This window comes from Apodemus sylvaticus, chromosome 10 (genome assembly GCF_947179515.1).
Source record: "Apodemus sylvaticus chromosome 10, mApoSyl1.1, whole genome shotgun sequence".
NCBI lineage: Eukaryota > Metazoa > Chordata > Mammalia > Rodentia > Muridae > Apodemus > Apodemus sylvaticus.
The window spans coordinates 37,055,761-37,083,189 of record NC_067481.1 but is presented as its reverse complement, the minus strand read 5'-3'; the positions used below and the strand labels follow the sequence as shown (position 1 = coordinate 37,083,189).

Sequence of the window (27,429 nt, the reverse complement as noted above, 5' to 3'; positions counted from 1 at the left end):
ACAGCTAGGGCTATACAGAGAGACCCTGTCTTGAAAAACCAAAAGCAAAAACCAAAAAAAACAAAACAAACAAAAAACAATCTAAACTTTAATAAGCATGAAATCTTAATAAAGATTTGAGTACTTCATAAAAATTAAAATGAGGTATTCTCCAATGAGAAAAATTATCCTTAACCCTAAAGCAAGTCATATCATGGCACATGTAACTGCTCCTCTTGGGATGCTAAGGCAATAGGTTCCGAGTTTGACACTGAGCTGGACTACACAACAAGACCATATTTCAAAACACAAAACAGGTGGGTGTGCACAGTACCGGAACAGTAGGATACACTTGTATTCCTAGCATTTGGAAGGTGAAGGAGGGCAGTCTAGGCTACATACTATCCTATCTCAAAATTAATAAATAGGCTAAATGTGGTGGTTCACACTTTGGGAGACAGAAGCACATGGATTTCTGTGAGTTCCAGGCTGGCCAGTGCTACATGAGATCTTGTCTTTAAAAAAAAAAATTAATCAAAAGAATAAATAATGAGTGAGTGGGTGTACAGCATCTCAAGCTCATGTCATGGTATGCATGTGGAGGTCAGACACTGTAGCTGTCTTCAGACCCACACCAGAAGAGGGCATCTTTTTACAGATGATTGTGAGCCACAATGTGGTTGCTGGGAATTGAACTCAGGACCTCTGGAAGAGCAGTCAGTACTCTTAACTTCTGGGCCATTTCTCCAGCCCTTAAACTTTTTATATTTTTATTTTTTTGAGACAGGGTCATTCTATGTAGTCCTGGCTATAACTTGCAGTACAGACTAGGTTGGCCTTGAACTCAAGAGCTGTTTGACTACTGGAATTAAATGCATGTCCTTCCATAACTGGCAGTATGCCCTAACTTTTGTCAAACAAAATTCTGCTATCTCATTCTAAAACTTGTGTAATATGTCTCTCCAATTATTTCAGATTTTTAACTGGCAGAAAAAAACAAAATTCTCCAGAGGAAAACTTTCCCTTAGTTTCAACTTACTACCACAGAAATATAGACAAACACAGGAAGAAAAAACTTTCATCATCAAAATCCTTTTATTCGTTATTGTGGCTACACATAACTTTATTTCTCCAAGGTTTTTATTCCGTTCTTAAAACTCAGTAATAGACACTCGGCTTTATATATAAACTATCAATTTAATTTTATCGTTTACTGTCTAAAGAGTTAACTACATAAATGCCTATACTTACTAATATAGATTCCAGTACAAAATACTCACAAAGGTGTTATCTGTGTGAACAATGATTAAAAACAAACGAACAAAATACGATAGTTCTAAAAGCACAGTAGCTCTGGACTTATTATCAAGTGGCTATGCACAGCTGATGGTAAAATGACTTGGACACAGCAATGGCTGGTTCTGACAATGAACCAGCAAAATGTCCAATAAGCCAGGGTATTTTGAGAAATCTTTAAATTTTATTTCATTTAACCCTCTCTTTACAAATAAGAAAAAAATTCAACTTACTCTAGATCCCATAGTTAATGAGTATGACCCAAGAGATCTGTATTCCCAATTTTTCTTTTTACTGAATTCAATTTGACATATAAATAGGGACACTGTGAATAAGGCTAATAAAAGGAATCAAGAATCTATGCAGCACTGTGAGGTAGCTCTGTGAGTAAAGGACCTTGTCACCAATTCTGATGTCCTGAGTTCACTCTTCTGGTGGAGAGAACCAACGACCAAAGTTGTCACCCCAATGCAGTACTATGGCATTATGAAAGCACACATGCACACATATCCATGTACATACACGTGTGCATTCACACTTAAACATTCATACACATCCATATACACGCACATACACACATACATGATTCACATGAACATACATGCATACATCCATACATAAATAAATAAATGCAGTAATAATTTGAAAAAGAATCTATACAGGAGCCAACAAACTGGCTCAGCTGGTAAAGGCCCTTGCTGCCAAGTCTGAGGACCTAATTTTATCCTTAGATTCCTCACAACTCTCCCCAGTTGTCCTCTGATCCCCACTCATGTGCTATTGCACACCTCCCCCATCAAAATAAGTAAATATGAAAGAAAAAATCCATGTGCAAGCTGGATTTGGGGATATAAAGCTTTTATCCTCACTCAGGAGACAGGCAGGAGGATCAAGGAGAACCACTAGGTGAAGGCTAGGATGATCAATGCAGTAGGCCAATCAAATCTGTCGGACTCAAGCCTTCAGGCTCAGAGCTTCTAGTAGTAGCCAAGTTTCTTTTGCCCACTGGGCTATCTCTCTGCTTCAAGACATTTAAATCCACACAATATAATCTGCTGAACTCAGAGGACAATGATTGTGGGCAATCACTTTTATGGCTTATGCCTCAGTTCCCTTACTATAAAGGAAAGAACTGAGGCAACTCTGGCATGTACTGATGTTAAAGCAAGGATTATATAACTTGAAGTTTTTCAAGTTGTACATTCACCATAGGAAACACATGATTTTCTAAGAACATAAACTGTTCCCATACTTCAGATTTTTAGAACTTTCTTCCCCCAGAGTAATCTAGGCTCTTTAGGTAGCTGCCCCAATGCCATTTCAGGTCTTCCTTTATCTACCTTGAGACATTAAGCCATCTCTTAGTAATACACTTAAGGCCTGGCAGTACACACCACCTATATTCTTGGCACTCAGAAACCTGATGCAGGGGAATTTGCAAACTCAAAAAACACATTTGAATTTGAAGCCACCTGACTACACAGTGACACAATGTTTTTTTGGGTTTTGTCTCTTTTGTTTTGTTTTGTTTTTTAAGGGACACACTCAAGAGAAACATTTCAACTCTGAAAGCATCTTCTTCAAAATCTTTTTGCTCTTCCTCCTAAATCCCTGTCCCTAAGGTTGTGATCACATTCCACTCTCTGATCCACTTTCCTGTGCCCCTCCTTGACACCCTTTCAGAATCCTTCCTGCAGAACAAAAGCCAAGAGCAGGCCAACACTCAACAACTCCTGCTCCTGAAGCACATTAAAAAAGAAAAAAGAAAACAAGGCTCCAGTTCATACCAAGAATTGTAATACACTACTGTACTCTCAAAGGATGATTAACCCACAGACTGAAAATTCCACCAGCAACAACTAATCACAGCACTCACAGAAAGCAACCCTCCTTACCAGTTTTCTCTGGCTCTACTCCAAAGCCACTGCCATATGGAACCAATATAACTGAACAGTGTATCATATTTATAATTAAAGTAATCCTGTGTGTGTTTCAAATTTAGAACTCACCACATTTGATTAAAAGGCTAAGTGGAATTCCACATGAATACATGAATTTAAAAAGTGCATGTAATACCCACATTTAGAACGCTGAAATTCTGACTGAGACTCATTTGATTATGAAAAGAATAATCTATGTGGATCCACTTAATTTCATAAAGTGTTCAAAGTCCTTTATACATAGCATTTCAATAGTTTGCCAGAAGGGCACAATTTATTCACTAAAGGAAAACTGGGGGTGAGAAGGAGGCCCCATGTAAATACAGCAAATATCTAACATCAGCCATAAATCTATATTCTTCTACAGATGCCAACATTTATGACCTAAGTCACCAGGAGGGTATTACTGGTGACGACTGTCCAGGGTTGGTTATTTAGTTTGACATATCTTTCTTTTTAACCTTTGGTGTAAAATATGTATGTTTCAATAAATATTACTGTAGAAAAAGTGATATACCCTAAGTAACAAACTACTAGGACAGCAAAGGTAAAACCAAGATGTACACTAGAAAAGCGATTCTAAATTTAAACTTCAGCAAGGAAAACCCTCACACCACTATTCACAAGTCTTGGTTCAAGCAATTTATTTTTGGCGAGACAAATCACAGCTGTCAACGCTTTTTTTTCCCACCCTATAATTACATAAATTATTCCGAAAAAAAATAGACATCTTCAACTTGAAGGGAATTAACTTACAAATGCCGTGTGTCGTTATGAATGGGTTTTTTTTTCCTTTAAAAAGTCACACGGAAGGGGGGGTTAAAAATAAAAGGCAAACAAACAAACCCTGGAAGATGCAGCAGAGCCCCCTTGCTCCCGAAATAAAACTCCTGGTGGCTGTCACAGCAGTGCTACTCCCGACAGAAGTTTTCAGCTGTCACTTCTAACAGCTGAGCGCTTCCTAGGAGAGAAGCGACAGGCCGAGAAGAGAGGTGGTTGTGGGGAGTCTGAAGATTTAAGGCTTGCAATCTTACACTCCAAAGGGAAACCCTTCCGCACCTCACCTGCACTAAGGGGGACACCTAGCAAGATCAGCCCTCCCCACCCCCAGCACACGCTCACACCACCCGGGCCGCACTCAAGCCCCACAGCTCCAGAAGCCGACCGCGCGCCTTTTCTCCTCCGCGCTCCAGAAACACATTGCTCGGGGCAGCGCTCAGCTAGGGATCAGGGCGAGACCTGCACCTGCGCGCCCCGCAGAGGCCTCCACCTAGGGCCAGGTCCGCCCGCCCGCTCCCCCACTCGGCCGCGCGGCGCCTCAGCTCCTCCCAGAGACCGCTCGCGTCCTCCCCCGGGTCTCCGCGCCCTAGGACACACCAGGCTTCCCGGGCCCACGCCGCCACCCCGGCCCTGTCACCTCGCCGCCGCCCCCCATCCCCGGGGACCCCGGGCCTCACCCCCTCCTCCAGCTCATCTTCAGAGCCTGCATCCTCTGGCTGGTCCAGGTCTATGTCAAACACTCCTGCCATGTCCTCAGCTTCCTTGTGTCGGAAGTCAGGCGCTGGGTAAAAGCCGTCCCGCCTCCGTCGTCGCCTCATGGGCCCGGACCCGCCGCAGACTCCACGGCTGCTGCCGCCATCACCGGCTGCTTAAGCTCAATGCGTCTGCGCCTAGGCCCCAGACTGGCTCCTCAAGTTCAGCCCCGGAGCATGCGTACAAGGTCTTCTGAAGCCATACAGTGGGCAGCGGACATGCGTAGCATTATCTCCCGGTGCCAGGTACTGGCAGGAACATGCGCAGAATACCAACTGAAGCCAAGCCTGGAAAGTACAGCATGCGCGTTTCTTTCTAAGGCGTTTGCGGGACACGGAGCATGCGTACCATATCTGAAGTTGATAAATTGAAATTGAACATGCGTGATTAACCTTTCTAAATAGAAGAGGGGAAACGGGGGTCGAAAAAAGACAAACTCTCAGCAAAACTCTTCGCATAAGGAGCGAGCGCATTTATTTGTTCTAGGTAGGTTTTTTTTTTTTTTAAGTGAAAGTGAGCATGCGCGAAGTGAGAGGGTTGGTCTTCTGAAGTTTGAACCGAACTGAAACTGCGGGTCGGAGAGCTGTCAGTGAGTGTGGGGTTAACCGGGAGCTGATAGGGAAGAAAGGCGAGACTCTTGCCTTTGGTATTTGCTAATTCAATGGCTAGGAAAAGTTACATAACCCTTCGGTAACTCAATTTCCTTAGCTGTAAAGTGAGAATAGTATTACCTACTATTCATTCTTAGACGTTAAGTTGAAAGTCTGGTTCGCAAGCCTCTGCTCATTTCCGGGGCTACATAGACTTGATGTGAAGCATTTATCAGAAATATTTCTTTTTAAATAGTCCCTGTTTTCGGAGAGGCTGAGACAGAAGTATCATATGTTTGAAGTCAGCCCAGACTAATTAGTTTCGGGCATGACTGGGCTACATAGGGAGACCCCGTCTCAAAACAAACAACTCTCCTTTGTTGTTTAAAAATAATAAAGATTTACTTTCATATTTTATCTGGTCTTTCTCTAAGCTCCAACTTTGTCTTTCTTTTCTTTCTGAGACAAGGTTTCACTATGTAGCTCTGGCTGTCCTAGAACTGCATTGTATAGATGCAAACTCACAGAGATCAGGAGATCAGTCTGCCTCTGCCTCCCAAGTGCTGGGATGAATGGCTTGCGCCACTATCCCTGGATCCAACTTTATGTTTGTTTGTTTGGTTGGTTGGTTTTCTGAAACAGGATTTCTCTATGTGGCCCTGGTTGTCCTGGAACTCACTGTGAACTCAAACTCAGAGATCTGCTTACCTCTGTCTCTTGAGTGCTGGGGTTAAAGATGTAGCCACCACAACCGGGCATGTTCATCTTAATTGTGCTTACCAGGCCAGAAGACGGTTGGTGAGAAAAGAATAAATAAGTCATTTTCTTGCAAAACAGAAAATTAATGTTATTGAATGTTCTATTGTTGAGCTAATGTCTGGTGCCCATGTAAGTGTGAAATGTATACAAAGAATCCCTTTAACATTATATTTCCTTTAGATTATTTATGTGTTTGAGTGTATATGCACATGTGTGTGAATGTGAGCACTTATACAAATGCACAGGAGATGAGGGTATCCAGTTCTCTCTCTCTCTCTCTCTCTCTCTCTCTCTCTCTCTCTCTCTCTCTCTCTCTCTCTCAGCTTGGGGCTGAGTTTTCTCAACCAAGCTGAAAGCCATCCACAGTGGTCCTTCTGTCTGCACTGGACTTGCATCTGTAACTACAGGCCTGCACAGGACCCCTGGCTTGTTATGTGGGTGCTGCATCTAGACTCCGGCCCTCATGAGTATACAGCCCCAACCAACATTTTTGTTATGGTTTATTTGTTTTCTTTTAAAAGTGTACTTTTAAAACATTGAATATGAATCATATTTTGGAAACTATTGAATTGTGTGTGAATGAATTTGGGCATAGTAAACCCTAAATCCCCTAAATTATAGAGTGAGGGAATTTCTTTAAATGACTTGATTCTTAGATGGAGACAGAAAAAAATTGAGGAAAATGGGGAGACCAGGAAAAGGATGCTTTATTCCACAATTTAGCTGAGGTCTCAGCATCTGAGAATCAGGATTCCAGCTCAGAGGACTGGGGAAGATGGCTCAGGAGCAAAGTGCCCAAAATGCAAGCCTGACGACCTGAGTATGAATCTCCAGAACCCGTGTTAAACCAGATGTGTTAGCACACGTCTGTAATTCCAACACTCCTACAGAAAGATGAGGTGTGGAGACAAGAGACTCCCTAGAATCATGGATCAGCTTGTCTGATACACAGCTACCAACAACAAAAGAGCGGCCTAGCCTCAGACCTGGTAGAAAGCAAGGACCACACACATATCTATACACAATTAACAAAATTTCTGTGAAAGTTGCCTATGTAGAGACATTTCTTTTATATAGGGATATTTCAAATAAGACTGCTAAAATAGTAATGAGCTGTGCTTACAGCCTAAGAGTATATTATTACTCTGTTTCCAAATATAACCCTGCAGTTCCTGGGACTCTCTTGAACAAGGACATAAGCTCCATTTACAGAAAAACATGTTATAGCTCCCTTGCTGCAACCTTTGTGCCCTTTGGTTTTACCATGACAGCCTGTTGACATCCCCAGTACACTCTAGGAAACACTTTGTAATTAGACACACACACACAAGAAAAACAGGTCTCTTGGAAAGTCCTTGAACAATATAATGTCAAGACAATAAAATCAGCCTGGAGAGATGGCTCAGTAGTTAAGAGAACTTGCTGGTCTTGCAAAGGACCCAGGTTCAGTTCCAGGCATCTACAAGGCAACTGTGATTGCAGCCCCAGATGATATGTTCTGATGCCCTCTTCTGGCCCTTGAGAGCACTGCATGCATGTAGTAGACACATACATGCAGGTTGAAGATGCTTATAACATAGGAATAAATTCACAACACTCAGGAGGCGAGGCAAGATGACCTCCGTGAGTTTGAGGTTAGCCTGATCTATTTAGTAAGTTTCAGGTCAACCAGAGCCACACAATGAGGCCGTGTCTCAAAAACAAGGAAAAAAAAAAAGATTAATTAAGTACTTTTAAAAAGAAGCCAACAAAATCACAGTAATATATGTGGCTAGTGCTAAGACATTTAAATGTGTTTCTTTCTTGAGAAGTTCACACCCCACATTGGGAATGTAATGTCCTTTTCTTAAGAGCTTTCTTTCTATTAATACCCTGACTTAAAACTGTGTTAAAAATCTCATGAAAATCTCTGTTAATAGACCTCAGTACTGCTTCATACTGCCCTTCTGGAGTGCTTTTTGATGGCAAAGCTAAGAATCATATTTTGCAGAGCATGGTGCTGCATGCCCTTAATCCCTGCATTCCAGAGTCAGGAAGAGGCTAATCTCTATGAGTTCTAGGCCAGCCAGAGCTACATCATGAGCTCCTGTCTTAAAAACAAATACACGGCCGGGCGGTGGTGGCGCACGCCTGTAATCCCAGCACTCTGGGAGGCAGAGGCAAGTGGATTTCTGAGTTCGAGGCCAGCCTGGTCTATACAGTGAGTTCCAGGACAGCCAGGGCTACACAGAGAAACCCTGTCTTGAAAAAGCCAAATCCAAAAAACCAAAAAAAAAAAAAAAAAAAAAAAAAAAAAACCCACCAAATACACATATATATACACATATATGCTTATCTGTACACACACACACACACACACACACACATACACACACACACACATAGTCTTATAAGATGACCTGAAACTCATAGAACTCTACCTTCATCTGGTTCCTGAGTGCTAGGACTATACATGTGTCCCACTATGCCTAAACAAAACAAATATTTTTTATTAGTGTACATATATTTTTAATTTTCTAAAAATGATATTTTTATGTTATATGAGAATACCTGCATGACTGCATGTAAGCCATATGTATGCAGTGCCTGAGAAGACCATAAGAGGGTAATTGGATCCCTTAGAGCTGAAGTTCCAGGCAGCAATGTAAGTGCTGAGATCCATCCTGGGTCTTGTCAAAGAGGAGCAAGTGCTTTAACCACTGAACCATCTCTCCAGCCCTTACGGATAAAATGTGAGCACGCGGCATATTGTTTGCTCGTGTTGGCGATGTGGTGGTTTCTCATATCTCTGTCCCTTTCTTTTCCAGGTGACCCACCCCCCTGTGCTTTAGAACAGGCCTCGTTTGTGGCTTGGCATGTCGATAGTGACAGTACAGCTGGGACAGTGTGGCAACCAGATTGGCTTTGAAGTGTTTGATGCTTTATTTAGAGACTCACACTGTTCCCAGGGACTCTGTTCTAAGAGAGAAAACGAGGCATATCAAGCATCCTGCAAAGAAAGATTTTTCAGAGAGGAAGAAAATGGAGGTAGGCATGGTCAAGAGTCCTCCCCTCACCAGATATCAGCATCTTCAAAGCCTGACTCTCAACAAATATCTAAACCCCATCTCTTCTGCCTCACTAGGGAAGGCCTTTGCTTCTCTCCCCCTACTCCTTGTGGTTTGAATCCAAGGCCTCAGCAGGCTATGCAAAAACTCTACCTCCAACCCCTGAATTACAAACAAACAAAAGAAAAACCAAAGAACTGAATGTAGGGCTGGCAATACGGTTCAGTGACTTAGAAGTTTATACTCTGTGGTACCCACATAAAGTGTATAATTTCCCCCTACTCTAGTTCCAGTTGCCCGGGCTGTTCTTGTTGACATGGAGCCTAAAGTTATCAATCAAACGCTATCAAAAGCTGCCCAGTCTGGCCGATGGAAATATGGTCAGCACACAAGCTTTTGTCAGAAACAAGGATCTGGGAACAACTGGGCATATGGGTAAGAACAACTCTGTAAACGTAGCTCTTATTCTCCTAATACAGTTGTCCTCTCCAAGACTGGCTGCCTCTGTCTGCTAACCTGGGCCTAGCCCCGGGAGCCTTCAGCCTCCTACAATCTCATCTAGGCCTAGAATGTCTTCAGCCTCCGAAACTTCCTGCTGAATAAGCTCACCCTTTCTTGTTCTTTCTGAGCTCTGACTGGTTCAACTCAGCTGTTCTGTTTCAAACTCCTCTCCAAACTGACTGATTCGGCCTGGCTGCTCAGCCTCTGACTGAATTGCTCTACTTGGCAATATGTTCTAATCTTCCGGCTCCTTCTCATTCTCTGGCTCGTTTGTCCTCATCTATGTAGAGCTTGTTCTCTCTCTGCAACCCGTCTCCCTATAACTGTCCCAGTGAAACTACCCCACCCCGGCAAATGCCGCTCAATAGCTCCCCTTTCCTCTCTCTTCTCATGAGAATTGGGCATATCCTGTCAAATCTTTCTCTGATTCATCTTTCTCTGCTACTCAATTAGATATCACTTTCAAACATGGGCACTTCCTTCTACAAACTAACTTTATCTTCGTTGTTTCAGATTAAAGATGTGTACTAAGGTCCTCTCTGTATTCCATCCTGAGGGATTAAAGGTATATGCTAAGGGCTGAGCCACACCACAACTAGAAAAATGATTTTTCTGTAAATAACACAATCTTGGGGTTCACAGTGTGATCAAGTATCCTGCAACACAACTTCTCTTTTTGTTTGTTTTCAAGACAGGGTTTCTCTGTGTAGTACTGGCTGTCCTAGAACTCACTCTGTAGTCCAGACTGGCCTCGAACTCAGAAATCCGCCTGCCTCTGCCTCCCAAGTGCTAGGATTACAGGAATGCGCTACCACTCCTGTAACATACCTCCTCTTGATTTTCAGTGAAGTTACAGCAATACAGTTAAGTACTCATACCATATCACTGCATGGTTGATGCAACAAACTCAAAATCTTGGAAGTGTTATTTTAAAATTTAGAGTCTGGTGTGGTGGTACATGTCTTTCATTCCAGCCCTCAGGAGGCAGAGACAGGCAGATCTCTGTGAATTCAGCCCAGCCAGGTCTTCTGAGTGAGTTCCAGGCTATCTTATTCATTGTTCTATTGCTATGAAGAGATACCATGACCAAAGCAACTCCTATAAAAGAAAACATTTAATGGAGCTGCCTTATAGTTTCAGAGGTATAGTTTCTGCCTTATATAACAGAGAAACCCTGTCTCGAAAAAAACAAATACAAAAACAAAAACAAAAACAAACAAAAAAAAACAAACAAACAAAAAAAGATTTTGGAGCTGGGCAGTGGTAGCACACACCTTTAATCCCAGCTCTTTGGAGGCAGAGGCAGGTAGATGAGTTCAAGGACAGCCTGGTCTATAGAGTAAACTCCAGGATAGCCAGGACATCTATGCAAAAAGACCCTGTTTTTAAAAACCAAAGATAAATAAATTCAAAAAAGGAATTTGGGCCAGCAAGATGGCTCCCCTCCAATCTGAAGAACTTGGTTCACTTCCCAAAACCCACAAGGTAGAAAGAGGGAACTGACTCTGTAAATTATCTTCTGACATCCACACAGGTATCATGATCCATGCATGCCCTCCTGTAAATATATGCAATAAAATAAATAAAATGTATACTGTGTTAGGCCTGGTACAAGCCTATAATCCCAGCTGCTCAGCAAGAAGATCTCTGGTTCAGTGTCTGCCTGGGCAGTTTAGCAAACTCCTGTCTCAAAATTCAAAGTCTATAAGCAAAGGGGCTGAGTGTATAGCTCAGCAGTAGAGCTCTTGCCCAGTAATTCCCAAGGTTTGCTGCGCCATAGAATTTCCAGAAGGCAGCCAGGTAATTCCAGCACTAGGGAGGCTGAGGCAGGATAGTGAGTTCCTGGGCCACTCTCACAAATGTGAGGCCAGAGAGATGACTCGGGGTAAAGACAATTGCTGCCAAGCCTGAGGACCTGAGTTCAATCCCCAAGAGTTGTCTTCTGGCCTCTAAACATGCACCATGGCCTTCCTTCTCTCTCTCTCTCTCTCTCTCTCTCTCACACACACACACACACACACACACACACACACACACACACACATACACACCATGCCATGTAATAATAGAATAACAAATGAAATAACCCCATTGTTCTCAGTTAAAAGGAACGTCCTAAATCCTGCAAATTTACTCTCCTAGCCATACTATTCACCTGTTAAATATCTTTAACCTGTGTCTGTTAACTGTTGTCCGTCAGGGCACCTGAGCCACCCATGAGACCCAGGGCCATAGCTTTGGAAAGGGCTGTCTCCTAAGCGTCCTTCCTCTGTACTACCTCCCTCTGGGTAAACTAACGCGTGCCGTGTTTGCTCCTTTTGCCATGGCATAGTTACTCTGTACATGGACCAAAGCACGAAGAATCTATAATGAACTTAATCCAAACCGAGGTGGAGAAATGTGACTCTTTGAGTGGATTTTTCATCCTAATGAGTATGGCCGGGGGAACAGGGTCAGGACTGGGAGCCTTCATTACACAGAAGCTACAAGATCAGTACTCCAGTTCCTTGAAAATGAACCAGATTATATGGCCTTACGGAACGGGTGAGGTATGTTAATTACAAGTTATGTTTATTATATGAGTGTTTCGCTTGCCTGTATGTATGTGCACACATGCATGCCTAGTAGCCAAGGAGGCTAGAAGAGGCCAGATTTCTGGTCCTAGGGTCATAAGGTTGTGAGCCATCATTTAGGTTCTGGGAACTAAACCCAGGTCTTCTAAAAGAGCAACAAGTGCTTTTAACCACCGAGCCACCTCTCTGTTCAGCCCCTGATCAAAGGTTTTATCTTGTATATTCTTTGTTCTCTCTCTTTTTTAATCACTTTAGCCACAAGTAGGATTCTGGTTTCATCATATGCTATTTCTCCTTGGTAAATGATCACTAGGGGAGTAATTAGATCATAGTATATTTTCTTTTTAAATTTTATTTATTTTTATGTTATATTTATGTATGTATGAATAGATGTCTATGCATCATGTGGTATCAGATCCCTTGGGACTGAAGATAGACAGTTGCGACCTGTCATTTGGGTGCTGAAATCAAACCCTGGTCCTCTGGAAGAGAATCTAGTGCTTTAACCATTGAGTTGTATTTAACCCTGTATTCTTTGTTTTTAAAGTGAATATAAATAAATGGATCTCACTCTTTGGGAATGTTGAGTTCCAGCTTCAGGACTGATTGTGATATTTACGTGAACAATTAATTTAATTTTGGTTACATTTCCTACACATATGAAATATCCTTTGTTTTTTTAAATCTTTCATTTCATTTTGGTTTTAGGTTTTTTAAGACAGTCTTACTTATCCAGCCTAGGCTGGCCTCCACCTCAAGACCTGTCTTCCCAATGCATGGCTGAGGTGTCTTTAAAAACAAAACAAACAAAAAAATTAAGCCTGTCATGTTGCATGTCTATAAATACCAAAAAAAAAAAAAAAAAAAAGTGTAGATTCCCCCCGGCTGCTGCTTTCCCTCACCCTCCCTTTGAAGTTATTTAATTTCTCTCTGCATTGCTTTCCTCTGTGTAAAAAGGGGACAAGAACATCTGCCTCCGGAAGGTGAAGGATATAATTCAAGTAAAGCATGTGGTAAGGGATCATGGCGGCACAGACTTTAACCTCAGCACTCTGCAGGCAGAGGCAGGGAGGCAGGTTACTCTCTGCCCGGGTACAGAGCAAGTTCTGGACTAGCCAGTGATATGCAATCTCAAAACAAAAAGCTATTGCTCAGCCGGGCGGTGGTAGCGCACGCCTGTAATCCCAGCACTTGGGAGGCAGAGGCAGGCGGATTTCTGAGTTCGAGGCCAGCCTGGTCTACAGAGTGAGTTCCAGGACAGCTGGGGCTATACAGAGAAACCCTGTCTCAAAAAACCAAATCCAAAAAACCAATAAATAAAAAAAAAAGCTATTGCTCCCACACTTCTTTCCTGAATCATTTCCTACATTTGGTTTTCCCACTAGGAAGGTCAACAGGAAATGTGTATGCATATAAATTTCTGCTCAATAGAGAAAAATGATCATTTGAAAACTAGCCACAGTACCACAGACCCCAAAAGGAGGTCCCACTTTGTAGTGCTAGAAGAACCAACCCAGAAAAATACAAAATCTTTTCTTTTTCTTTTTTCTTTTCTTTTTTGTTTTTTTGTTTTTTCTTTTTTGTTTTTTTTTGTTTTTGTTTTTGTTTTTTGTTTTTTGTTTTTCAAGACAGGGTTTTTCTGTGTAGCCCTAGCTGTCCTGGAACTCAGTAGACCAGGCTGGCTTCGAACTCAGAAATCTGCCTGCCTCTGCCTCCTGGGTTCTGGGATTGAAGATGTGATCACCACCGCAGGGCTGGAATCTACACTGTTACTACTCAGCCTCTCTTCCTGTCTTTAACCCTTTTCTCCGCAGGTTATTGTGCAGAACTACAACTCCATCCTGACTCTCTCTCACTTGTACCGGTCTTCAGATGCCCTTCTCATTCACGAGAATGACGCCGTCCATAAGATCTGTGCCAAACGGATGAACATCAAGCAAATCTCCTTCAGAGATCTAAATCAAGTGCTCGCCCACCAGCTGGGGAGCGTGCTCCAGCCTGTGTACTCTGAGGACAGCTCATCCCACTACCGCAGAAACCCACTAGGTGCCTGACCCCTCTCTGCCATTTGTAGAAAACCCATATGTTCTGAAAGTCCCAAAGTTGTTTTTCACTGTCTCTTCCCCTCTGCCTGGGGATACATCCAAGCTATAAACCCCACACCCTGCCTTCATCCCTGAGCTGACTTACTGAAAAGCTCAAGAAGGTACTAAGTTTCTCAAAGGCGTACGGTGTGGGCATCTAAATGCTCCCCACTGGCTACATCATTTGTGGAACCACTGTTCTAGGACCTAAACCAGAGCATGGCAAATAGCAAGCACTTGATAGGATGTCTGTTGGGTAGAAAGTGTATGTGTTTTGTACCGCTGGGGACAGAAGCTCAGGTCCTACACACTCTAAGCAGCCTTACGCCGCTGAACTACAACAGATGAAAGGTAGGTAGATGTGGCATCCACAGAAAAGGTGGGGTTGGGCTTAGTGGTTAAGTGCACTTGTTCTTGCAGAGGACGTTCCTGGCTCCTCTAGTGATTCACAGGCATCCATAACTCCAGGTCACAGAGATCTGACTCCCTCTCCTGACCTCAGGGGCACCAGGCACGCACAGAGTGCATATACCTATATGCAGGCAGAACATCGTACACATAAAATAAGTCTTTGAAGAGGAGGAGGAGAAGGTGGTGGTAGTGGTGGTGGTGGTGGTGGGAATGTGGGCTTCTAATTGGACTGACATGATGCTTAAGGATTGAAAACTCAGGAGAGGGTTTGCTGTCAGTCATGTGACCTACTGCCATATCCATTCATTCTCTCAGCTATACTGTCATTTTTCTTTGGGTAAAGTTTCCTTGTTACTTTTCAGTAATGAAGAGAGAGGGAAGATGGAGTAGGGGAACATGAAGAAGAGAGGAAGAGAAAGAAAATGCAGAGAGACTCCAGGCTGCCGTGTGGTATCGTGTCCTGTAGTTGTGCTCTGACAGGAAAGATGAGGAGTAGGCAGTCCAAGATTGAGAGAACAAGGAAGGCAGATGGTCTGAGGAGGAAGAAGCCCGCAGACAAGGGTCTCAGTCAGGTCCTGGAATTGCTAGGCCAAGTCAAGGGTAAGCGGGACAGCAGAGCAGCCTCGGACATGACTTAATAGCAGAGCGTGGCTGAGCATGCAGGCCACTGGGACTGGAGATGACCCTTTGAGGTGTGAGTGACAGGCAGGGGGTGCAACCTGTCCTCTCTCCTGGCTTTTCTATGTCTATTTTATTCTGGGTCTTGCTCTGTTGCCTAGGTTGGTCTTGAACCCCTGGGCTGACAAGATCCTCTTGGTCTCTACCACAGTTGCTGGAACTGAGGGACCAGACCTGCCTCATTCCACGAATTTTGGTTATCATTTAGCAAGATAAATAGAAGATCTGGAATGTTTTCTAAGGAACATTTAGTGACTGAATTTAGTGATATAGAATGAAAGAAAAGTATCTTAATTATCTTTTATAATTAAGATTGGTTTTCCACCTGGCAGTGGTGGTGCACGCCTTAAAAAAAAAAAAAAAAAGATTGGTTTTCCTAGACTTTAGCGAATTAGTCACCCATATTTCTACTGATAATTCTTTTGGCAAAGTATACAGTGTTTATTTTATTTTCTCTTTCCTCCATCCCTTCCTCCTCCTCCTCCTCCTCCTCCTCCTCCTCCTCCTCCTCCTCCTCCTCCTCCTTCTTCTTCATTTTTGAGTCAGGGTCTCTTCTAGGTAGCTCTGGCTATCCTAGAACTCATTCTGGACCAGTCTGGCCTTGAACTCACAGAAATCTCCCTGCCTCTGCCTCCCAAGTGCTGGGCTTAAAGGTATACACAACTGTACCTGCATATCCATTTCAGTTTTGAGACAGGGTCTTACTATGTAATCCCTTGAGTTGGCCTGGAACCTGTGAGCAGTCTCCTGCCTCGGACTGATAAGTGTCAAGATTTCAAACGTGAGCCACCATGCCCATTATAAGTATGCTTTCTCGGCCATGCTAAAAAGAAGCAAAGATCTAGACTTAATGGCGCATGCCTCTAATCCCAGCATTCTGAAAGCAGAGGCAGAGGGATCTCTGTGAGTTCAAAAACAGCTTGGCGCACAAAGGGAATTCCAGGTCAGTCAGGGCGACACAATGAGGCCCTGTGTCGAAACTCATAAATAAAAAAAACAAATGAAATGAAGCAAAAATGTAGTCTGTAGCACACACTGTGTCTAAAATTTCACTATTTTAATGTTTAATTCTAGTATGGAGAAAACACACCTGACTTTAAGCTTCATAAGTCACAGTTGTATAAATGTCAATGGCACCATTGTGGCTGAAGTCAATTTAGTTCACATTGCATTTTTTTTTTCTTACAGGAGACTTAATGGAGCATTTAGTTCCCCACCCTGAATTTAAGATGCTTGGTGTCCGTAACATTCCTCAGATGTCTGCGGAGTCGCTGGCATACAGCACGTTTACCTGGGCTGGCCTCCTCAAACATTTAAGACAGATGCTTATTTCCAGTGCAAAAATGGAAGAAGGTAAAGGGATATTTTAAAAATAGACAACCCACATACCAGGGAAGCGCCTGTCCTGGAGCCCTGGGTATAAACTGGCTGAGGCTGGTTGAAAGAAAGGCCTCTTCTTTTAGCTTAGGAGCCTTCTATGGAAACTCGCTGGGAAGTTGCTAAGGGTTTCTTGATGGCTTTACAGTTTCCTCTGGAAAGGACATGTCAGACAAGTGCCATGTTATTTCAAATCTTTATTTTAGTTTGTTCAAAGTAAAATATGAATGTAGGTTTTAAAATCAAGTAGTGAGCTTACCTAACCTGTGTAAGGCCCTATGTCCAGCCATAAGCCCCCCAAAAACAAGGGTGGAAGTACATGCTTGTCTGTGACCCCAACACTACAGATATAGAAGCAGGAAGATCAGTCACAGAGCCTGATCTGCTGCGTAGCAGGTTTCAGGTCAGCCTCGGGTATATTAGACCCTGCCTCAGAAGAAAACTAAACTGTGCACATTGAGAAGACTCCGTGGGTAAAGGTGCTGTGTCCGTGTTGATGGCCTGCGTCTAATCCCTGGGAACCACAGGTGGAAGGAGAGAACCAACTCCTGCACTGTCCCCTGACTCCCACACATACTCCGTGGTACACATGAGCACACACCTAAATGCATGACCCTCACACCACATGCAAATAAATAAATCAAGTTTCTTTTCAAGACAGGGTTACTTTGTATAGCCCTGGCTGTCCTAGCACTCACTGTAGCTGGCCTCAAACTCACAGAGATCCCCCTGCCTCTGCCTCCTGAGTGCTGGGAATAAAGGCGTGTGCTACCACCACCTTGTCAATTTTTTATAAATCAAATAATCAAATAGTTAAAATTCACTTAAGGACCAGAGGTGTACTCAGTGGCAGTAGACACGATTTTGAAATTTTTTTCTTTATTTTCTATGTGTGGGTGTTTCGCCTGCACGTTCGTCTGTGCATCACATGCTTGCTTGGGGCTTATGGAGACCAAGAGTCCATCAGATTCCCTGAGGCCAGAGTTAGAGACAGTTGTGAGTCACCATATGGATGCTAGGAATAGACCCTGGGTCCTGTGGAAGAGCAGCCAGTGAACCATCTCTCCAGCCTCCCAGCAGATCTCTGCATGTGAGAGGCCCTGGATTTGACCTTTCACACTACACTGTGGACACATTGTAAGTCAGCAGGGGAGTGGGCAGAGCAGTTGTGTGGCACACCTATGTAAGGAGAGCACAACAGTGCCCACCCTCACTCACTGGGGAGTGGGCAGAGCAGTTGTGTGGCACACCTATGTAAGGAGAGCACAACAGTGCCCACCCTCACTCACTGACACTCAGGTAAAACCAGTTTCCACATCCTCAGCCTGTTCCTTCTGAAGTTTATTTCCTTGCTTCTGAATATTTGGCTCAGATTTTTACTTTATTCCCAGCTTTAACTATTACCAGTTTCCAGCCAGGTGGTGGTGGTGCACGCCTATAATCCCAGCACTCTAGGAGGCAGATGCAAGTGGATTTCTGAGTTTGAGGCCAGCCTGGTCTATAGAGCGAGTTCTAGGACAGCCCCAAACTTCCCTGCCTTTGTAGTATGTCCACTATATTGATGAGAATCCTTGTGAGAGGAACAGAGCGGAGTCTCAAGGCTTATGAATGGAAGAAGGCAGCGACAGGATTGCTTGTGAAGGCTCAGCTGTAGGTTGAGGATGGACCACTTAGGAAGCAGCCGCAAGTTCTTGGGTTCAAGTCACTGCCAGCACTGGTCTTCTCAGAGCTGGGGTAGGTAGAGCTTCCACACAGTGACCCAGTTTCCCACAAGCCTCTCTACACAGCTGGGTTACAGTCCCTGAGGCTGCTGGACTTGCTGGTTTAGCTTTTTCAGAGCAGAAATCTCCCTGTGCCCTCTGCTGTTAGAAATGTCTGTCTTGCTCTCAGGATTTATCCTTATGTTGTTCAGTGCCATTTCTAAGTTGTCACACTTTTCCTCTGTGCTAGGTATCGACTGGCAGGTGCGGCCTCCTCTGTCAGGCCTTCCACCTATTGGCAAAGCGTCTGCCCACAAGGATCCTCATTTTAACACTTCTCTTGCTAACTTAGTCATCCTCCGAGGGAGAGAGGTACACAGTGCAGACGTGGGTAAGCATAAATTCAGGGGGAAATTGAGGCATATATTTTGGAGCACATGTTCTGAAAACAACTTCTGGGACTGCCAAGATGGCGCAGTGGGGAGGAGCACTTGCCTTGAGCCTGACTAACCTGAGGTGACTGGAACTCATGTGATGTGCAAAGGGACTGACTGCACATAGCTACCCAAACTCCACACACAGTTCATTATAGCATGTTAGCTAGGCATTTAACCTCTCTAATCCCAGATTGGGGGGGGGGGGGGCAGGGCCTGACAGAAGCAGGCTGTGAGTTTGTGAGTTTAAGGGCAGCCTGGTCTACTTAATGAGTTCCAGGCTAGCCAGGGCTATTTAGTGAGACCTTGACTCAAAAAAACAAACAAGCCAGGTATGGTGGAACACTCCTTTAGTCCTGGCACTCTGGAGGCAGAGGCAGGTGCATCTCTAAGTTCAAGGCCAGCCTGGTCTGCAGAGTGAGTTCTAGAACAGCCAACACTACACAGAGAAACCCTGTCTAGAAAACCCAAAAAATCAAACCAAACCAAACCAAAAACCCCACACATCTACCCCCAAAACAAAACAAAGCAAATAAACAAGCCCAAACCTAATTAGGGGTTGGAGTATATAACCCACGGAGTCATCTTTTCAGCCAAGCCAATATTCTTTGGAATTCAATAGCACACGAGTGTGTGTATGCATGTGTGCATATGTGTGCCGGGAGGCCAGAGGCCAGGGTATGTCCTTCCTCAGGGGTCATATACCCTGGAATTCTGTTTCTTTGTTTTAGATGTAGCCTCTCATGTATGTGAGGGACCGAATTTGCTATGTAGCTGTGGCTGGCTTTGAACTCCTGACCTTCCTGCCTCTACTTTTCTTTTTTTTTTATTGAATATATTCTTCATTTACATTTCCACACTTTTTTTTTTTTTTTGGATTTTTTGGATTTGGTTTTTTTGAAAAAGGTTTCTCTGTATAGCCCTGGCTGTCCTAGAACTCACTCTGTAGACCAGGCTGGCCTCAAGCTCAGAAATCCTCCTGCCTCTGCCTCCCAGAGTGCTGGGATTACAGGCATGCGCCACTACTGCCTGACTTTTATAACACTTTTTTTAAAATTTTTTATTTACATTTCAAATGTTGTAAAACCCTTTCCAGGTTTATCCCCTCCCCCAAAACTCCAACCCATCCTCCCACCCTCTGCCTCCAAAAATATGCCACTCCACCCAACCCACTCCCACCTATCCACCCCCTTGATTTCCTTTTGTTGGGGCATCTATTGGATGCCTTCACAGGACCAAGGACCTCTCCTCTCTCTGATGCCTGACAAGGCATTCCTCTGTCACACTTTTGGCTGGAACCATGTGTACCCCTTGGTTGATGACTTAGACCCTGGGAGCCCTGGAGTGCCTGGTTGGCCGACATTGTCGTTCCCGTGAGGCTGCAAACCCCTTCAGCTCCTCTAGTCTTCCCTCCAACTCCTCCATTGGGGACCCCATGCTCAGTCCAATGGTTGTCAGCTAGCATCTGCCTCTGTATCTGTAAGGCTCTGGCAGGGCCCCTCCGAGATAACCATAACAGGCTCCTTTTGGTGCACACTTCTTGTCATTCATAATAGTAGTGTTGGGGTTTGGTGACTGTTTATAGGATGAATCCCCAGGTAGGAGAGGCTCTGGGTCTGCCTCTACTTTTCTTTTCTTTTCTTTTCTTTTCTTTTCTTTTCTTTTCTTTTCTTTTCTTTTCTTTTCTTTTCTTTCTTTTTGTTTGTTTGTTTGTTTTGTTTTGTTTTTCAAGACAGGGTTTCTCTGTGTAGCCCTGGCTGTTCTGGAACTCACTCTGTAGACCAGGCTGGCCTCGAACTCAGAAATCCGTCTGCCTCTGCCTCCCAAATGCTGGGATTAAAGGTGTGCGCCACCACTGCCAGGCCTGCGTCTACTTTTCAAGTTCTAGGGTTACAGATGTGTGCCACCATCCACATGTCATCTACTTTTGAGACAGAGTCTCTTACTAACCTGGTACTCTCTGAGGAACTTAGATTTGGCTGGCCAGTGATTCCCAGTCTACACTCCCCAGTGCCCATGCCGAGCGAGCTCGTGGCTTGGGCTCCAGGGATGAAGTGAGATCCTCGTGCAGACTTAGCCACATCCTCTCCCCTTAGAAAGAGATGCTTAGTACATCTGTGTGTGTGTGTGTGTCAGAGTACACATGTACTGTATATAATGTAGGAAACAATGTGTTGGTTCTTTCTGTCCACTGTGTGGGTCCCCGAGACTGGATCAGGGCATTAAGCTAAGGCCCAGCATCCCTGGTTCTAGAGGAGATTATTAGCATAAGTGTAAACACTGGGGTTCATAGAAGCTGGCATGTAGGGAGAGGGCAAAACACACGCAAGCATGTGTATGGTCTGGGTGCATACACCTGTACGCTTACATGCAGAGACCAGAGGAGGACGTGGGGCGTCTTCATCTGTCACTGCTCCCTGCCTTATTCCTTGAGATGGGGTTTCTCACTGGACCTGAAGCTTGCCCTGTCAGCTCTGCAAGACTGACTGGAAAGTTCCTGGGTTTGCCCATCCCTGACTGCTAGCTTACTCACCAAGCACTCTTACCCACTGAGCCATCTCTCAGCCTCTGGATGTGTTCAGTTTTGGTGGCTTGCAAAGTCTGATTTCAAAGTTTTGCCTAGGGACCTGAATGAACACATTCAGTGGGTCCATACACACTGGGTTACAGCTGACAAGGTGACATGAGATGGCCTAGAAGAGGGAAATTTAGGGACCTGGGAAGGCCTAAGGGGCCTCTCACCACCCAAAATCCAAAGATTCCAGTTTGTCAGCATAGACACAGTATTTTATGTAGAAGCATCTTCAAACAAGAATGTTAAGTGAGTAGGGCAGTGGTGGCACATGCCTTTAATCCGAGCACTTGGAAGGCAGAGGTAGGTGGATTTTTGAGTTTGAGGCCAGCCTGGTCTACAGAGTGAGTTCCAGGACAGCTAGGGTACACAGAGAAACCCTGTCTCAAAAAAAACACAGTAAACAAACAAACAAACAAATAAATAAATATTTAAAAAAAAAAAAAAAGAATGTTAAGCTAGCGGTGACCCAGGCTTGGGGCCTGAATGTGTAGGACCCTGGGCATGGCCTCTCTCCTCTTGCAGACATTTTCTGGGGCTCTTCCAAACAAAACTAGCACTTTGTTATCAGTGAAGACACCCTACCTCCTTCATTCCTGTGGTCTAGAGTTTACCTCCTCACTGCAGTCCTGTCCGGGACGCTTCAGGAGCATCCTATGACCGAATTAACATTCCTTAGCAGCTTCTTGGGACAGAAAGTTCAGAAATCACCACAGTACTACACAGGACAATGGGGCCCAACTCTTCTATGGAACTACACTCATGGGGGCAGGAGGAAGGTGAGGAGGGGGTGGGCTTTCCTCTCAAGGACCTCAGTCTCTGTAAGCTCTGTATAAAAAAGATCTTTCAGTGAAGACTGCCTCTACCTCCTGCTGTCTCATTCTGAAATTCTTTTTGCCCACACAACCAAGGAATTGCCACTGATAGAATGCTAGGTCAGGGAGTTAGGACAGCATTGAGTGCACTCAGCTTCTTCATCGTGTTCTCCACAATCCCAGGTCACTGGCTCATGGCTAAGAAAGCAACTAGGAAGGTCAGAGACCCTAGTGCCTTAAGCTCGCCTTGCTGCTACTTTAACATTCATATTTGAATTAGCATTTTTTAAGGTTTCTGTGTAACTCTGGCTGTCCTGAAACTCAGCCAGGCTGGCCTGGAATTAAGAGATCCACCTCTGCCTCTGCCTCCTGAATGCTGTGTTCAGTAGTAAATTTTGGCTTTTTTTAAAATTTTATTATTTTATGTATATCTTTGCTTGCATGTAATTTGTGCCACTGGTACCCACAGATACCAGAAGGGGATGTCAGATCTCCTGGGACTGGAGTTACAGACAGTTATGAATGCCCCTGTGGATGTAGGGAATTAAACTTGGGTTCTCTGGTCATCTTTCCAGCCTTGTCTCTTTAACTGGAGTCCAGAGTGAGAGGCTTCTTGCCTTCTCTCTCTCTTTTTTTAAAAAAGACTTATTTATTTATTTTATATATATGAGTACACTGTAGCTGCCTTCAGACACACCAGAAGAGAGCATCAGATCTTATTACAGATGGTTGTGAGCCACCGTGTGGTTGCTGGGAGTTGAACTCAGGACCTCTGGAAGAGCAGTCAGTGCTCTTAACCACTGAGCCATCTCTCTAGCTCTGCCTTCTCTCTCTCCAGTTCCCACTTTCTATCCTTCCTCAGAATTACTAGCTGTTTTCCTTTTTTGTTTTCAAACTTGTGTGTGTGTGTGTGTGTGTGTGTGTGTGTGTGTGATGGCATGTTGCCACAATGCATGTACCACAGGACACATATGGCAATCAGAGGACAACTGTGGCAATCAGTTCTCTCCTTCCATCATGTGGGTCCCAGGAATTGAACTCATGTCATCAGGCTTGGCAGCAAGCACGTGTACTCCCTGAGCCATCTTGCCAGCCCTCATTATAGAAGGGACTCTGTGTTTTTAACTCTAGAGGGATTTAAAGATCCAGCTCTCTACACTTCCTGGTTGGAGCCTGTTGATGCTTTCAGCGTGTGGAAAACCCAGCGAGCCTTTGACAAGTATGAGAAGTCTGCAGCCCTGGTCAGCAATAGCCAGCTCTTAGTAAAGCCACTGGATATGATTGTGGGCAAGGCGTGGAATATGTTCTCATCCAAGTAAGTAAAAATAAGTCTCCAGACTCCCCGCCTTAGCCAGATAATGCCAAGGCAAAGAGTGAAGCGCTGGGGAGCAGCCTGCGGCCCCATGCAGCTGTGAAGCCCTGGATGAGAGACGTAAAGGCTTCTGCTACTCGTCTGTGCAGCAGGATCCAATGAGGTAGCCGTGCAAACCACCCAGTGCACCGCTTGGCTAGTGCTCAGAAAGTATTCTGTACTGTTATTTTTATTTTCTTTCTTTTTGTTTTATTTTGTGTGTATGGGCATTTTTCCTACATGTATGTCTACATATCATAGGCATTGCCAGAGCTCTTGGAGGGTAAAAGAGAGGTTGGGTTCCCTGGAACTAGAGTTACAGATGGTTTGGAGTCTCTTTGTAGATACTGGAAATCGAACCTGGTCTTCTGAACAATTTCTAGGCAAAATTCAGATTTTCATAGTTAGATGGTTTTCAAAAGAAGATCTTTGGGATCAGGGCTGCTGCTCAGGAGTAGAGCACTTGCCCAGGCTGTGTGAAGGCCTGAGTTGTCCTTAGCACTGGGATGAGGCAGGAAAATGGCCCTGGGGCATGGAGGAGACTCTAGTCCTCCTCAGTAATGGCACCAAAGAGCTCAGCTCCACTGGGCACAACACACTGGATTGTGTGTTGTCAAAATAAAGTTCCCCAGATGACTGGCCAGAGTTAGGATTCCCCAGGGCCCAGGCTGGCCCATCTGTCTCCTCCTCACCTGGACCCCAAGTCCTCTCTTGGTCCAAGTTCTTCTAGTTCTCACTGTGAGGTCAGTTTATTTCGTGTCTACCCTTGCTGTTCTTGTGGGGCTGGGGGTGGCGGGGATCTGAGAAAACCACTCAGGCAGAACCCTGGCTTCGGTTCCAATTTCAAACCTTAAGTGAAACTTCTGAGCTCTTTTTTAGAGTCAGTCTGGAGGTAGTCACCTCCTGTGGTGCACTGAGCCTGCATGCTGGGACTACAGAGTTCAACAAGCTGCCCTTCCCATGCTCTCTGGGACAGTAAAAGCAGAGGCAGCGCGGTGACAGCTGGAGTTTGCTAATGTTATTTATTGATTCAGAGTAAACAAGAGACCGGCACCTAGCAAGGACCCTCAGAGGCTTTGTGAGGTTCGAGTGCTCCTAAGTCTGGTTATTTGCCTGGGATACCTGATTGACATTTTCTGCTGTCTCCCCAGAGCCTACATCCATCAGTACACAAAATTTGGAATGGAAGAAGAAGACTTTTTGGACAGCTTTACATTGTTGGAACAAGTTGTTGCCAGCTATGGTAGTCTTTGACCCTAAGCCAAGAGGAAAAGTTCTTTACTTATTATTTATCATTTTTATTCTTTGGACTAAAATATTTTCAGAACTGAGCTGTGCTCAGTGGTGCTTGCCTGTGACCCCAGCCCTCTGGAATCAGAAGCAGGACGAGCAGGAGCTCAAGTTCATCCTTGGCTACAGGGAATGTCCCAGGCCAGCCTGGACCATGAGACCCTGGCTCAGACTAGATAAATAAATACAAATTCTTGCTTTCAGGTGCAGTCTGTTAAGAAATAAAGTAGAATGCTGATTCTAGTTTATGTTCTCTGTCCACAGACATGAAGAAAACACTTCCAGTGGAGTGGTGTGTATTTTAAATGAAAACATGTATTTGGTATTTCATTTGTAAGGAAAAAACAAAAACAATGCTTCTATAAAGAACACAGTTTTGGGGCTGGAGAGATGGCTCAGTGGTCCTGAGTTCAGTTCCCAACAACCACATGATGGTTCCCAATCATCTGGGCTCTGATGTCCTTTTCTGGGGTGTTTGAAGAAAGTGACAGTGTACTCATATCAAACAAGCAAACAAATAAATAAATAAATCTTTTTTTTTAAAGCAAAAACCAAAAAGCCACCATTTTGTTGAAATAGGGTCTTGAACTGTTAGGCTGGAGATCCTGACTCGCTTCCAGGGCAGACTCTGCACCTTGGAGTCCAGTTTAAAGGAACTTGGCAGACACTTGGCTGTAAGAACCCAAGGATAGGGAACGTTCTGTTGCTCTCCAGGTTTCTAAATCTTCTTTCTTTACAATGAAAAAGAATTACTACCAAGCAGTGGTGGTGTACACCTTTAATCCCAGAACTTGGGAGGCAGAGGTAGGAGGATTTCTGAGTTCGAGGCCAGCCTGGTCTATAGAGTGAGTTTCAGGACAGCCAGGGCTACCCAGAGAAACCCTGTCTCGAAAAAACAAAACAAAACAAAACAAACAAAAAAAAAGATTTACTAAACATGATCTAAACTTCCACAGTTCAAATGAAAGCATCATAGACTTTTGAGTGTGCATGTGTACTTTAAAAAAAGATGTGTGTGTATATATGTGTGTATGTATATGTGTGTGCATGTGTGCATGTAAACGTGTACGAAGCTACCCATGGAGGCCAGAGGGAACAGTAGATGCTTTGGAACTGGAGATGAAAGTGATTTCTGACCCTCTACGAGTAAATATGTCACCCCTGAGCCATCTCTTTGGCTCCAGAGTGGATTTTTGTTTGTTTTGGTTTTTTTTTTAGACAGAGTCTCTGTAGCCCGGGACAGCCTGGAACTTGCTATGATTCTTCAGCTTCAGCCTCAGCTTCCAAAGTGTTAAGCCCTGTACTTGTCAAGCACTGAAGTGAACCACTATACTTGAATTACAATTCTGTAAATATGTTTGCCTTTGAGAATGATTGCTTTGAACCACCAGAGGGAGATGTTGTCAAATGCTACACTGTGACCATCGGTTCTGAATACAGTAAGATACTCTATATAGCCATTTAAAAAAGAACACTGGAGCCGGGCGGTGGTGCCTCACGCCTTTAATCCCAGCACTTGGGAGGCAGAGGCAGATGGATTTCTGAGTTCGAGGTCTACAGAGTGGTCTACAGAGTGAGTTCCAGGACAGCCAGGGCTACACAGAGAAACCCTGTCTCGGAAATAAATAAATAAATAACCCTGGGCCAGGTGCAGCACTCAGGTGACTGGGACAGGAGGATCTGTTTAGTTTGAAGTTCTGGACAGCAGGTGTGGCAAATGGCTGTACCCCAGTTCTTGGAGAGGAAGGTACGAGGATCAGGAATAATGGGCAGCTTTGAGCACATACCAAGGTCCAGGTCAGATAGGGTTAGACACAGCAAGAGCTTGTCTCAAACGCCAACACCAGGGGTTGCAGACACAGCTCTTCAGGTAAAGGCCCTTGGTGCCGAGCCTGACAACTGAGACATCCCTGGACCTACATGGTGGAAGGAGAAGCTACTCTTCTGACCACACGTGCTGTGGCATGTGCATGCCCCACACATACTAATGAATTATTGATTTTAAGACAGGGTCTCACTGTGAAGTCCTGGCTGGCCTCGAACTTGCTATGTAAATCAGATTGATCTCAAACTCAGAGATCCAACTGCCTCTGCCTCCTGAGTGTTGAGATTAAAGGCTGGGATACCATACTCAGCTATTTTTTTTTTTAAGTAAACAGGTAAATGTGATAATTTTGTGCCTTTTGGGGGGGGGGTTGTTGACTGATTGATTGATTGAGACTGGGTTTCTCTGTGAAAGCCCTGACTGTCCTGGAACTCACTTTGTAGACCAGTCTGCCCTTGAACACACAGATCCACCTGCCTCTGCCGCCTGTGTTCTGGGATCAAAGGTGTCACCATGATTTTTTTTTTTTTTTTTGAGACAGGGTTTCTCTGTGTACCCTTAGCTGTCCTGGAATTTGGTCTGTTGACTTCTATCTCAGAACTCAAGAGGTCTGGCTGTCTCTGCCTCTTGAGTGCTGGGATTAAAGGAGTACATCACCACTGCCCAGCAAGCCT

General features: G+C 44.3%; 2 protein-coding genes across 11 annotated transcripts in view; one reads left to right on the top strand and one right to left on the bottom strand.

The window, feature by feature from the left end:
• Rps6kb1 (ribosomal protein S6 kinase B1) overlaps positions 1-4,936 on the bottom strand; it is a 42,743-nt gene extending 37,807 nt beyond the window's left edge. For 2 of the 8 annotated variants that reach the window (XR_007979840.1, XM_052196264.1), the window contains exon 1: positions 4,673-4,934. Coding sequence is in view for 5 of the 8 variants with exons in the window: in XM_052196264.1 (XP_052052224.1) it covers positions 4,673-4,813 (141 nt within the window). In the remaining 3 variants the exon portion in view is untranslated. Of the gene's footprint in view, positions 1-4,061; positions 4,145-4,672 lie in introns of those variants that run through there. The other 6 variants (XR_007979839.1, XM_052196266.1, XM_052196263.1 and 3 more) reach the window with 6 other exon arrangements.
• An 89-nt stretch (positions 4,937-5,025) lies between these two features.
• Tubd1 (tubulin delta 1) lies at positions 5,026-25,178 on the top strand. Of its 3 annotated transcripts, none has more exons than XM_052196267.1 (9): positions 5,027-5,234; positions 8,905-9,124; positions 9,432-9,579; positions 11,978-12,194; positions 14,033-14,264; positions 16,580-16,744; positions 18,719-18,859; positions 23,421-23,604; positions 24,792-25,178. In XM_052196267.1, exons 2-9 carry the CDS (start codon positions 8,953-8,955, stop codon positions 24,892-24,894), a joined length of 1,362 nt encoding a protein of 453 aa, XP_052052227.1. In that variant the 5' UTR covers positions 5,027-5,234; positions 8,905-8,952; the 3' UTR covers positions 24,895-25,178. The 3 variants fall into 3 exon arrangements, with proteins under 3 accessions (XP_052052229.1, XP_052052227.1, XP_052052228.1); XM_052196268.1 differs by lacking the exon at positions 5,027-5,234 and adding an exon at positions 5,250-5,337; XM_052196269.1 differs by lacking the exon at positions 18,719-18,859 and having other exon boundaries at positions 5,026-5,234.
• Positions 25,179-27,429: the final 2,251 nt, after the last annotated feature.

Bases quoted from the DNA above. Each gene is read 5' to 3' on its own strand.
- Tubd1 (XM_052196267.1), top strand. From the start codon at position 8,953: ATGTCGATAGTGACAGTACAGCTGGGACAGTGTGGCAACCAGATTGGC. The intron at 12,195-14,032 runs GTATGTTAATTA...TTTTCTCCGCAG, and splicing joins GGCCTTACGGAACGGGTGAG to GTTATTGTGCAGAACTACAA. The intron at 18,860-23,420 runs GTAAGCATAAAT...TTTTAACTCTAG, and splicing joins GGTACACAGTGCAGACGTGG to AGGGATTTAAAGATCCAGCT.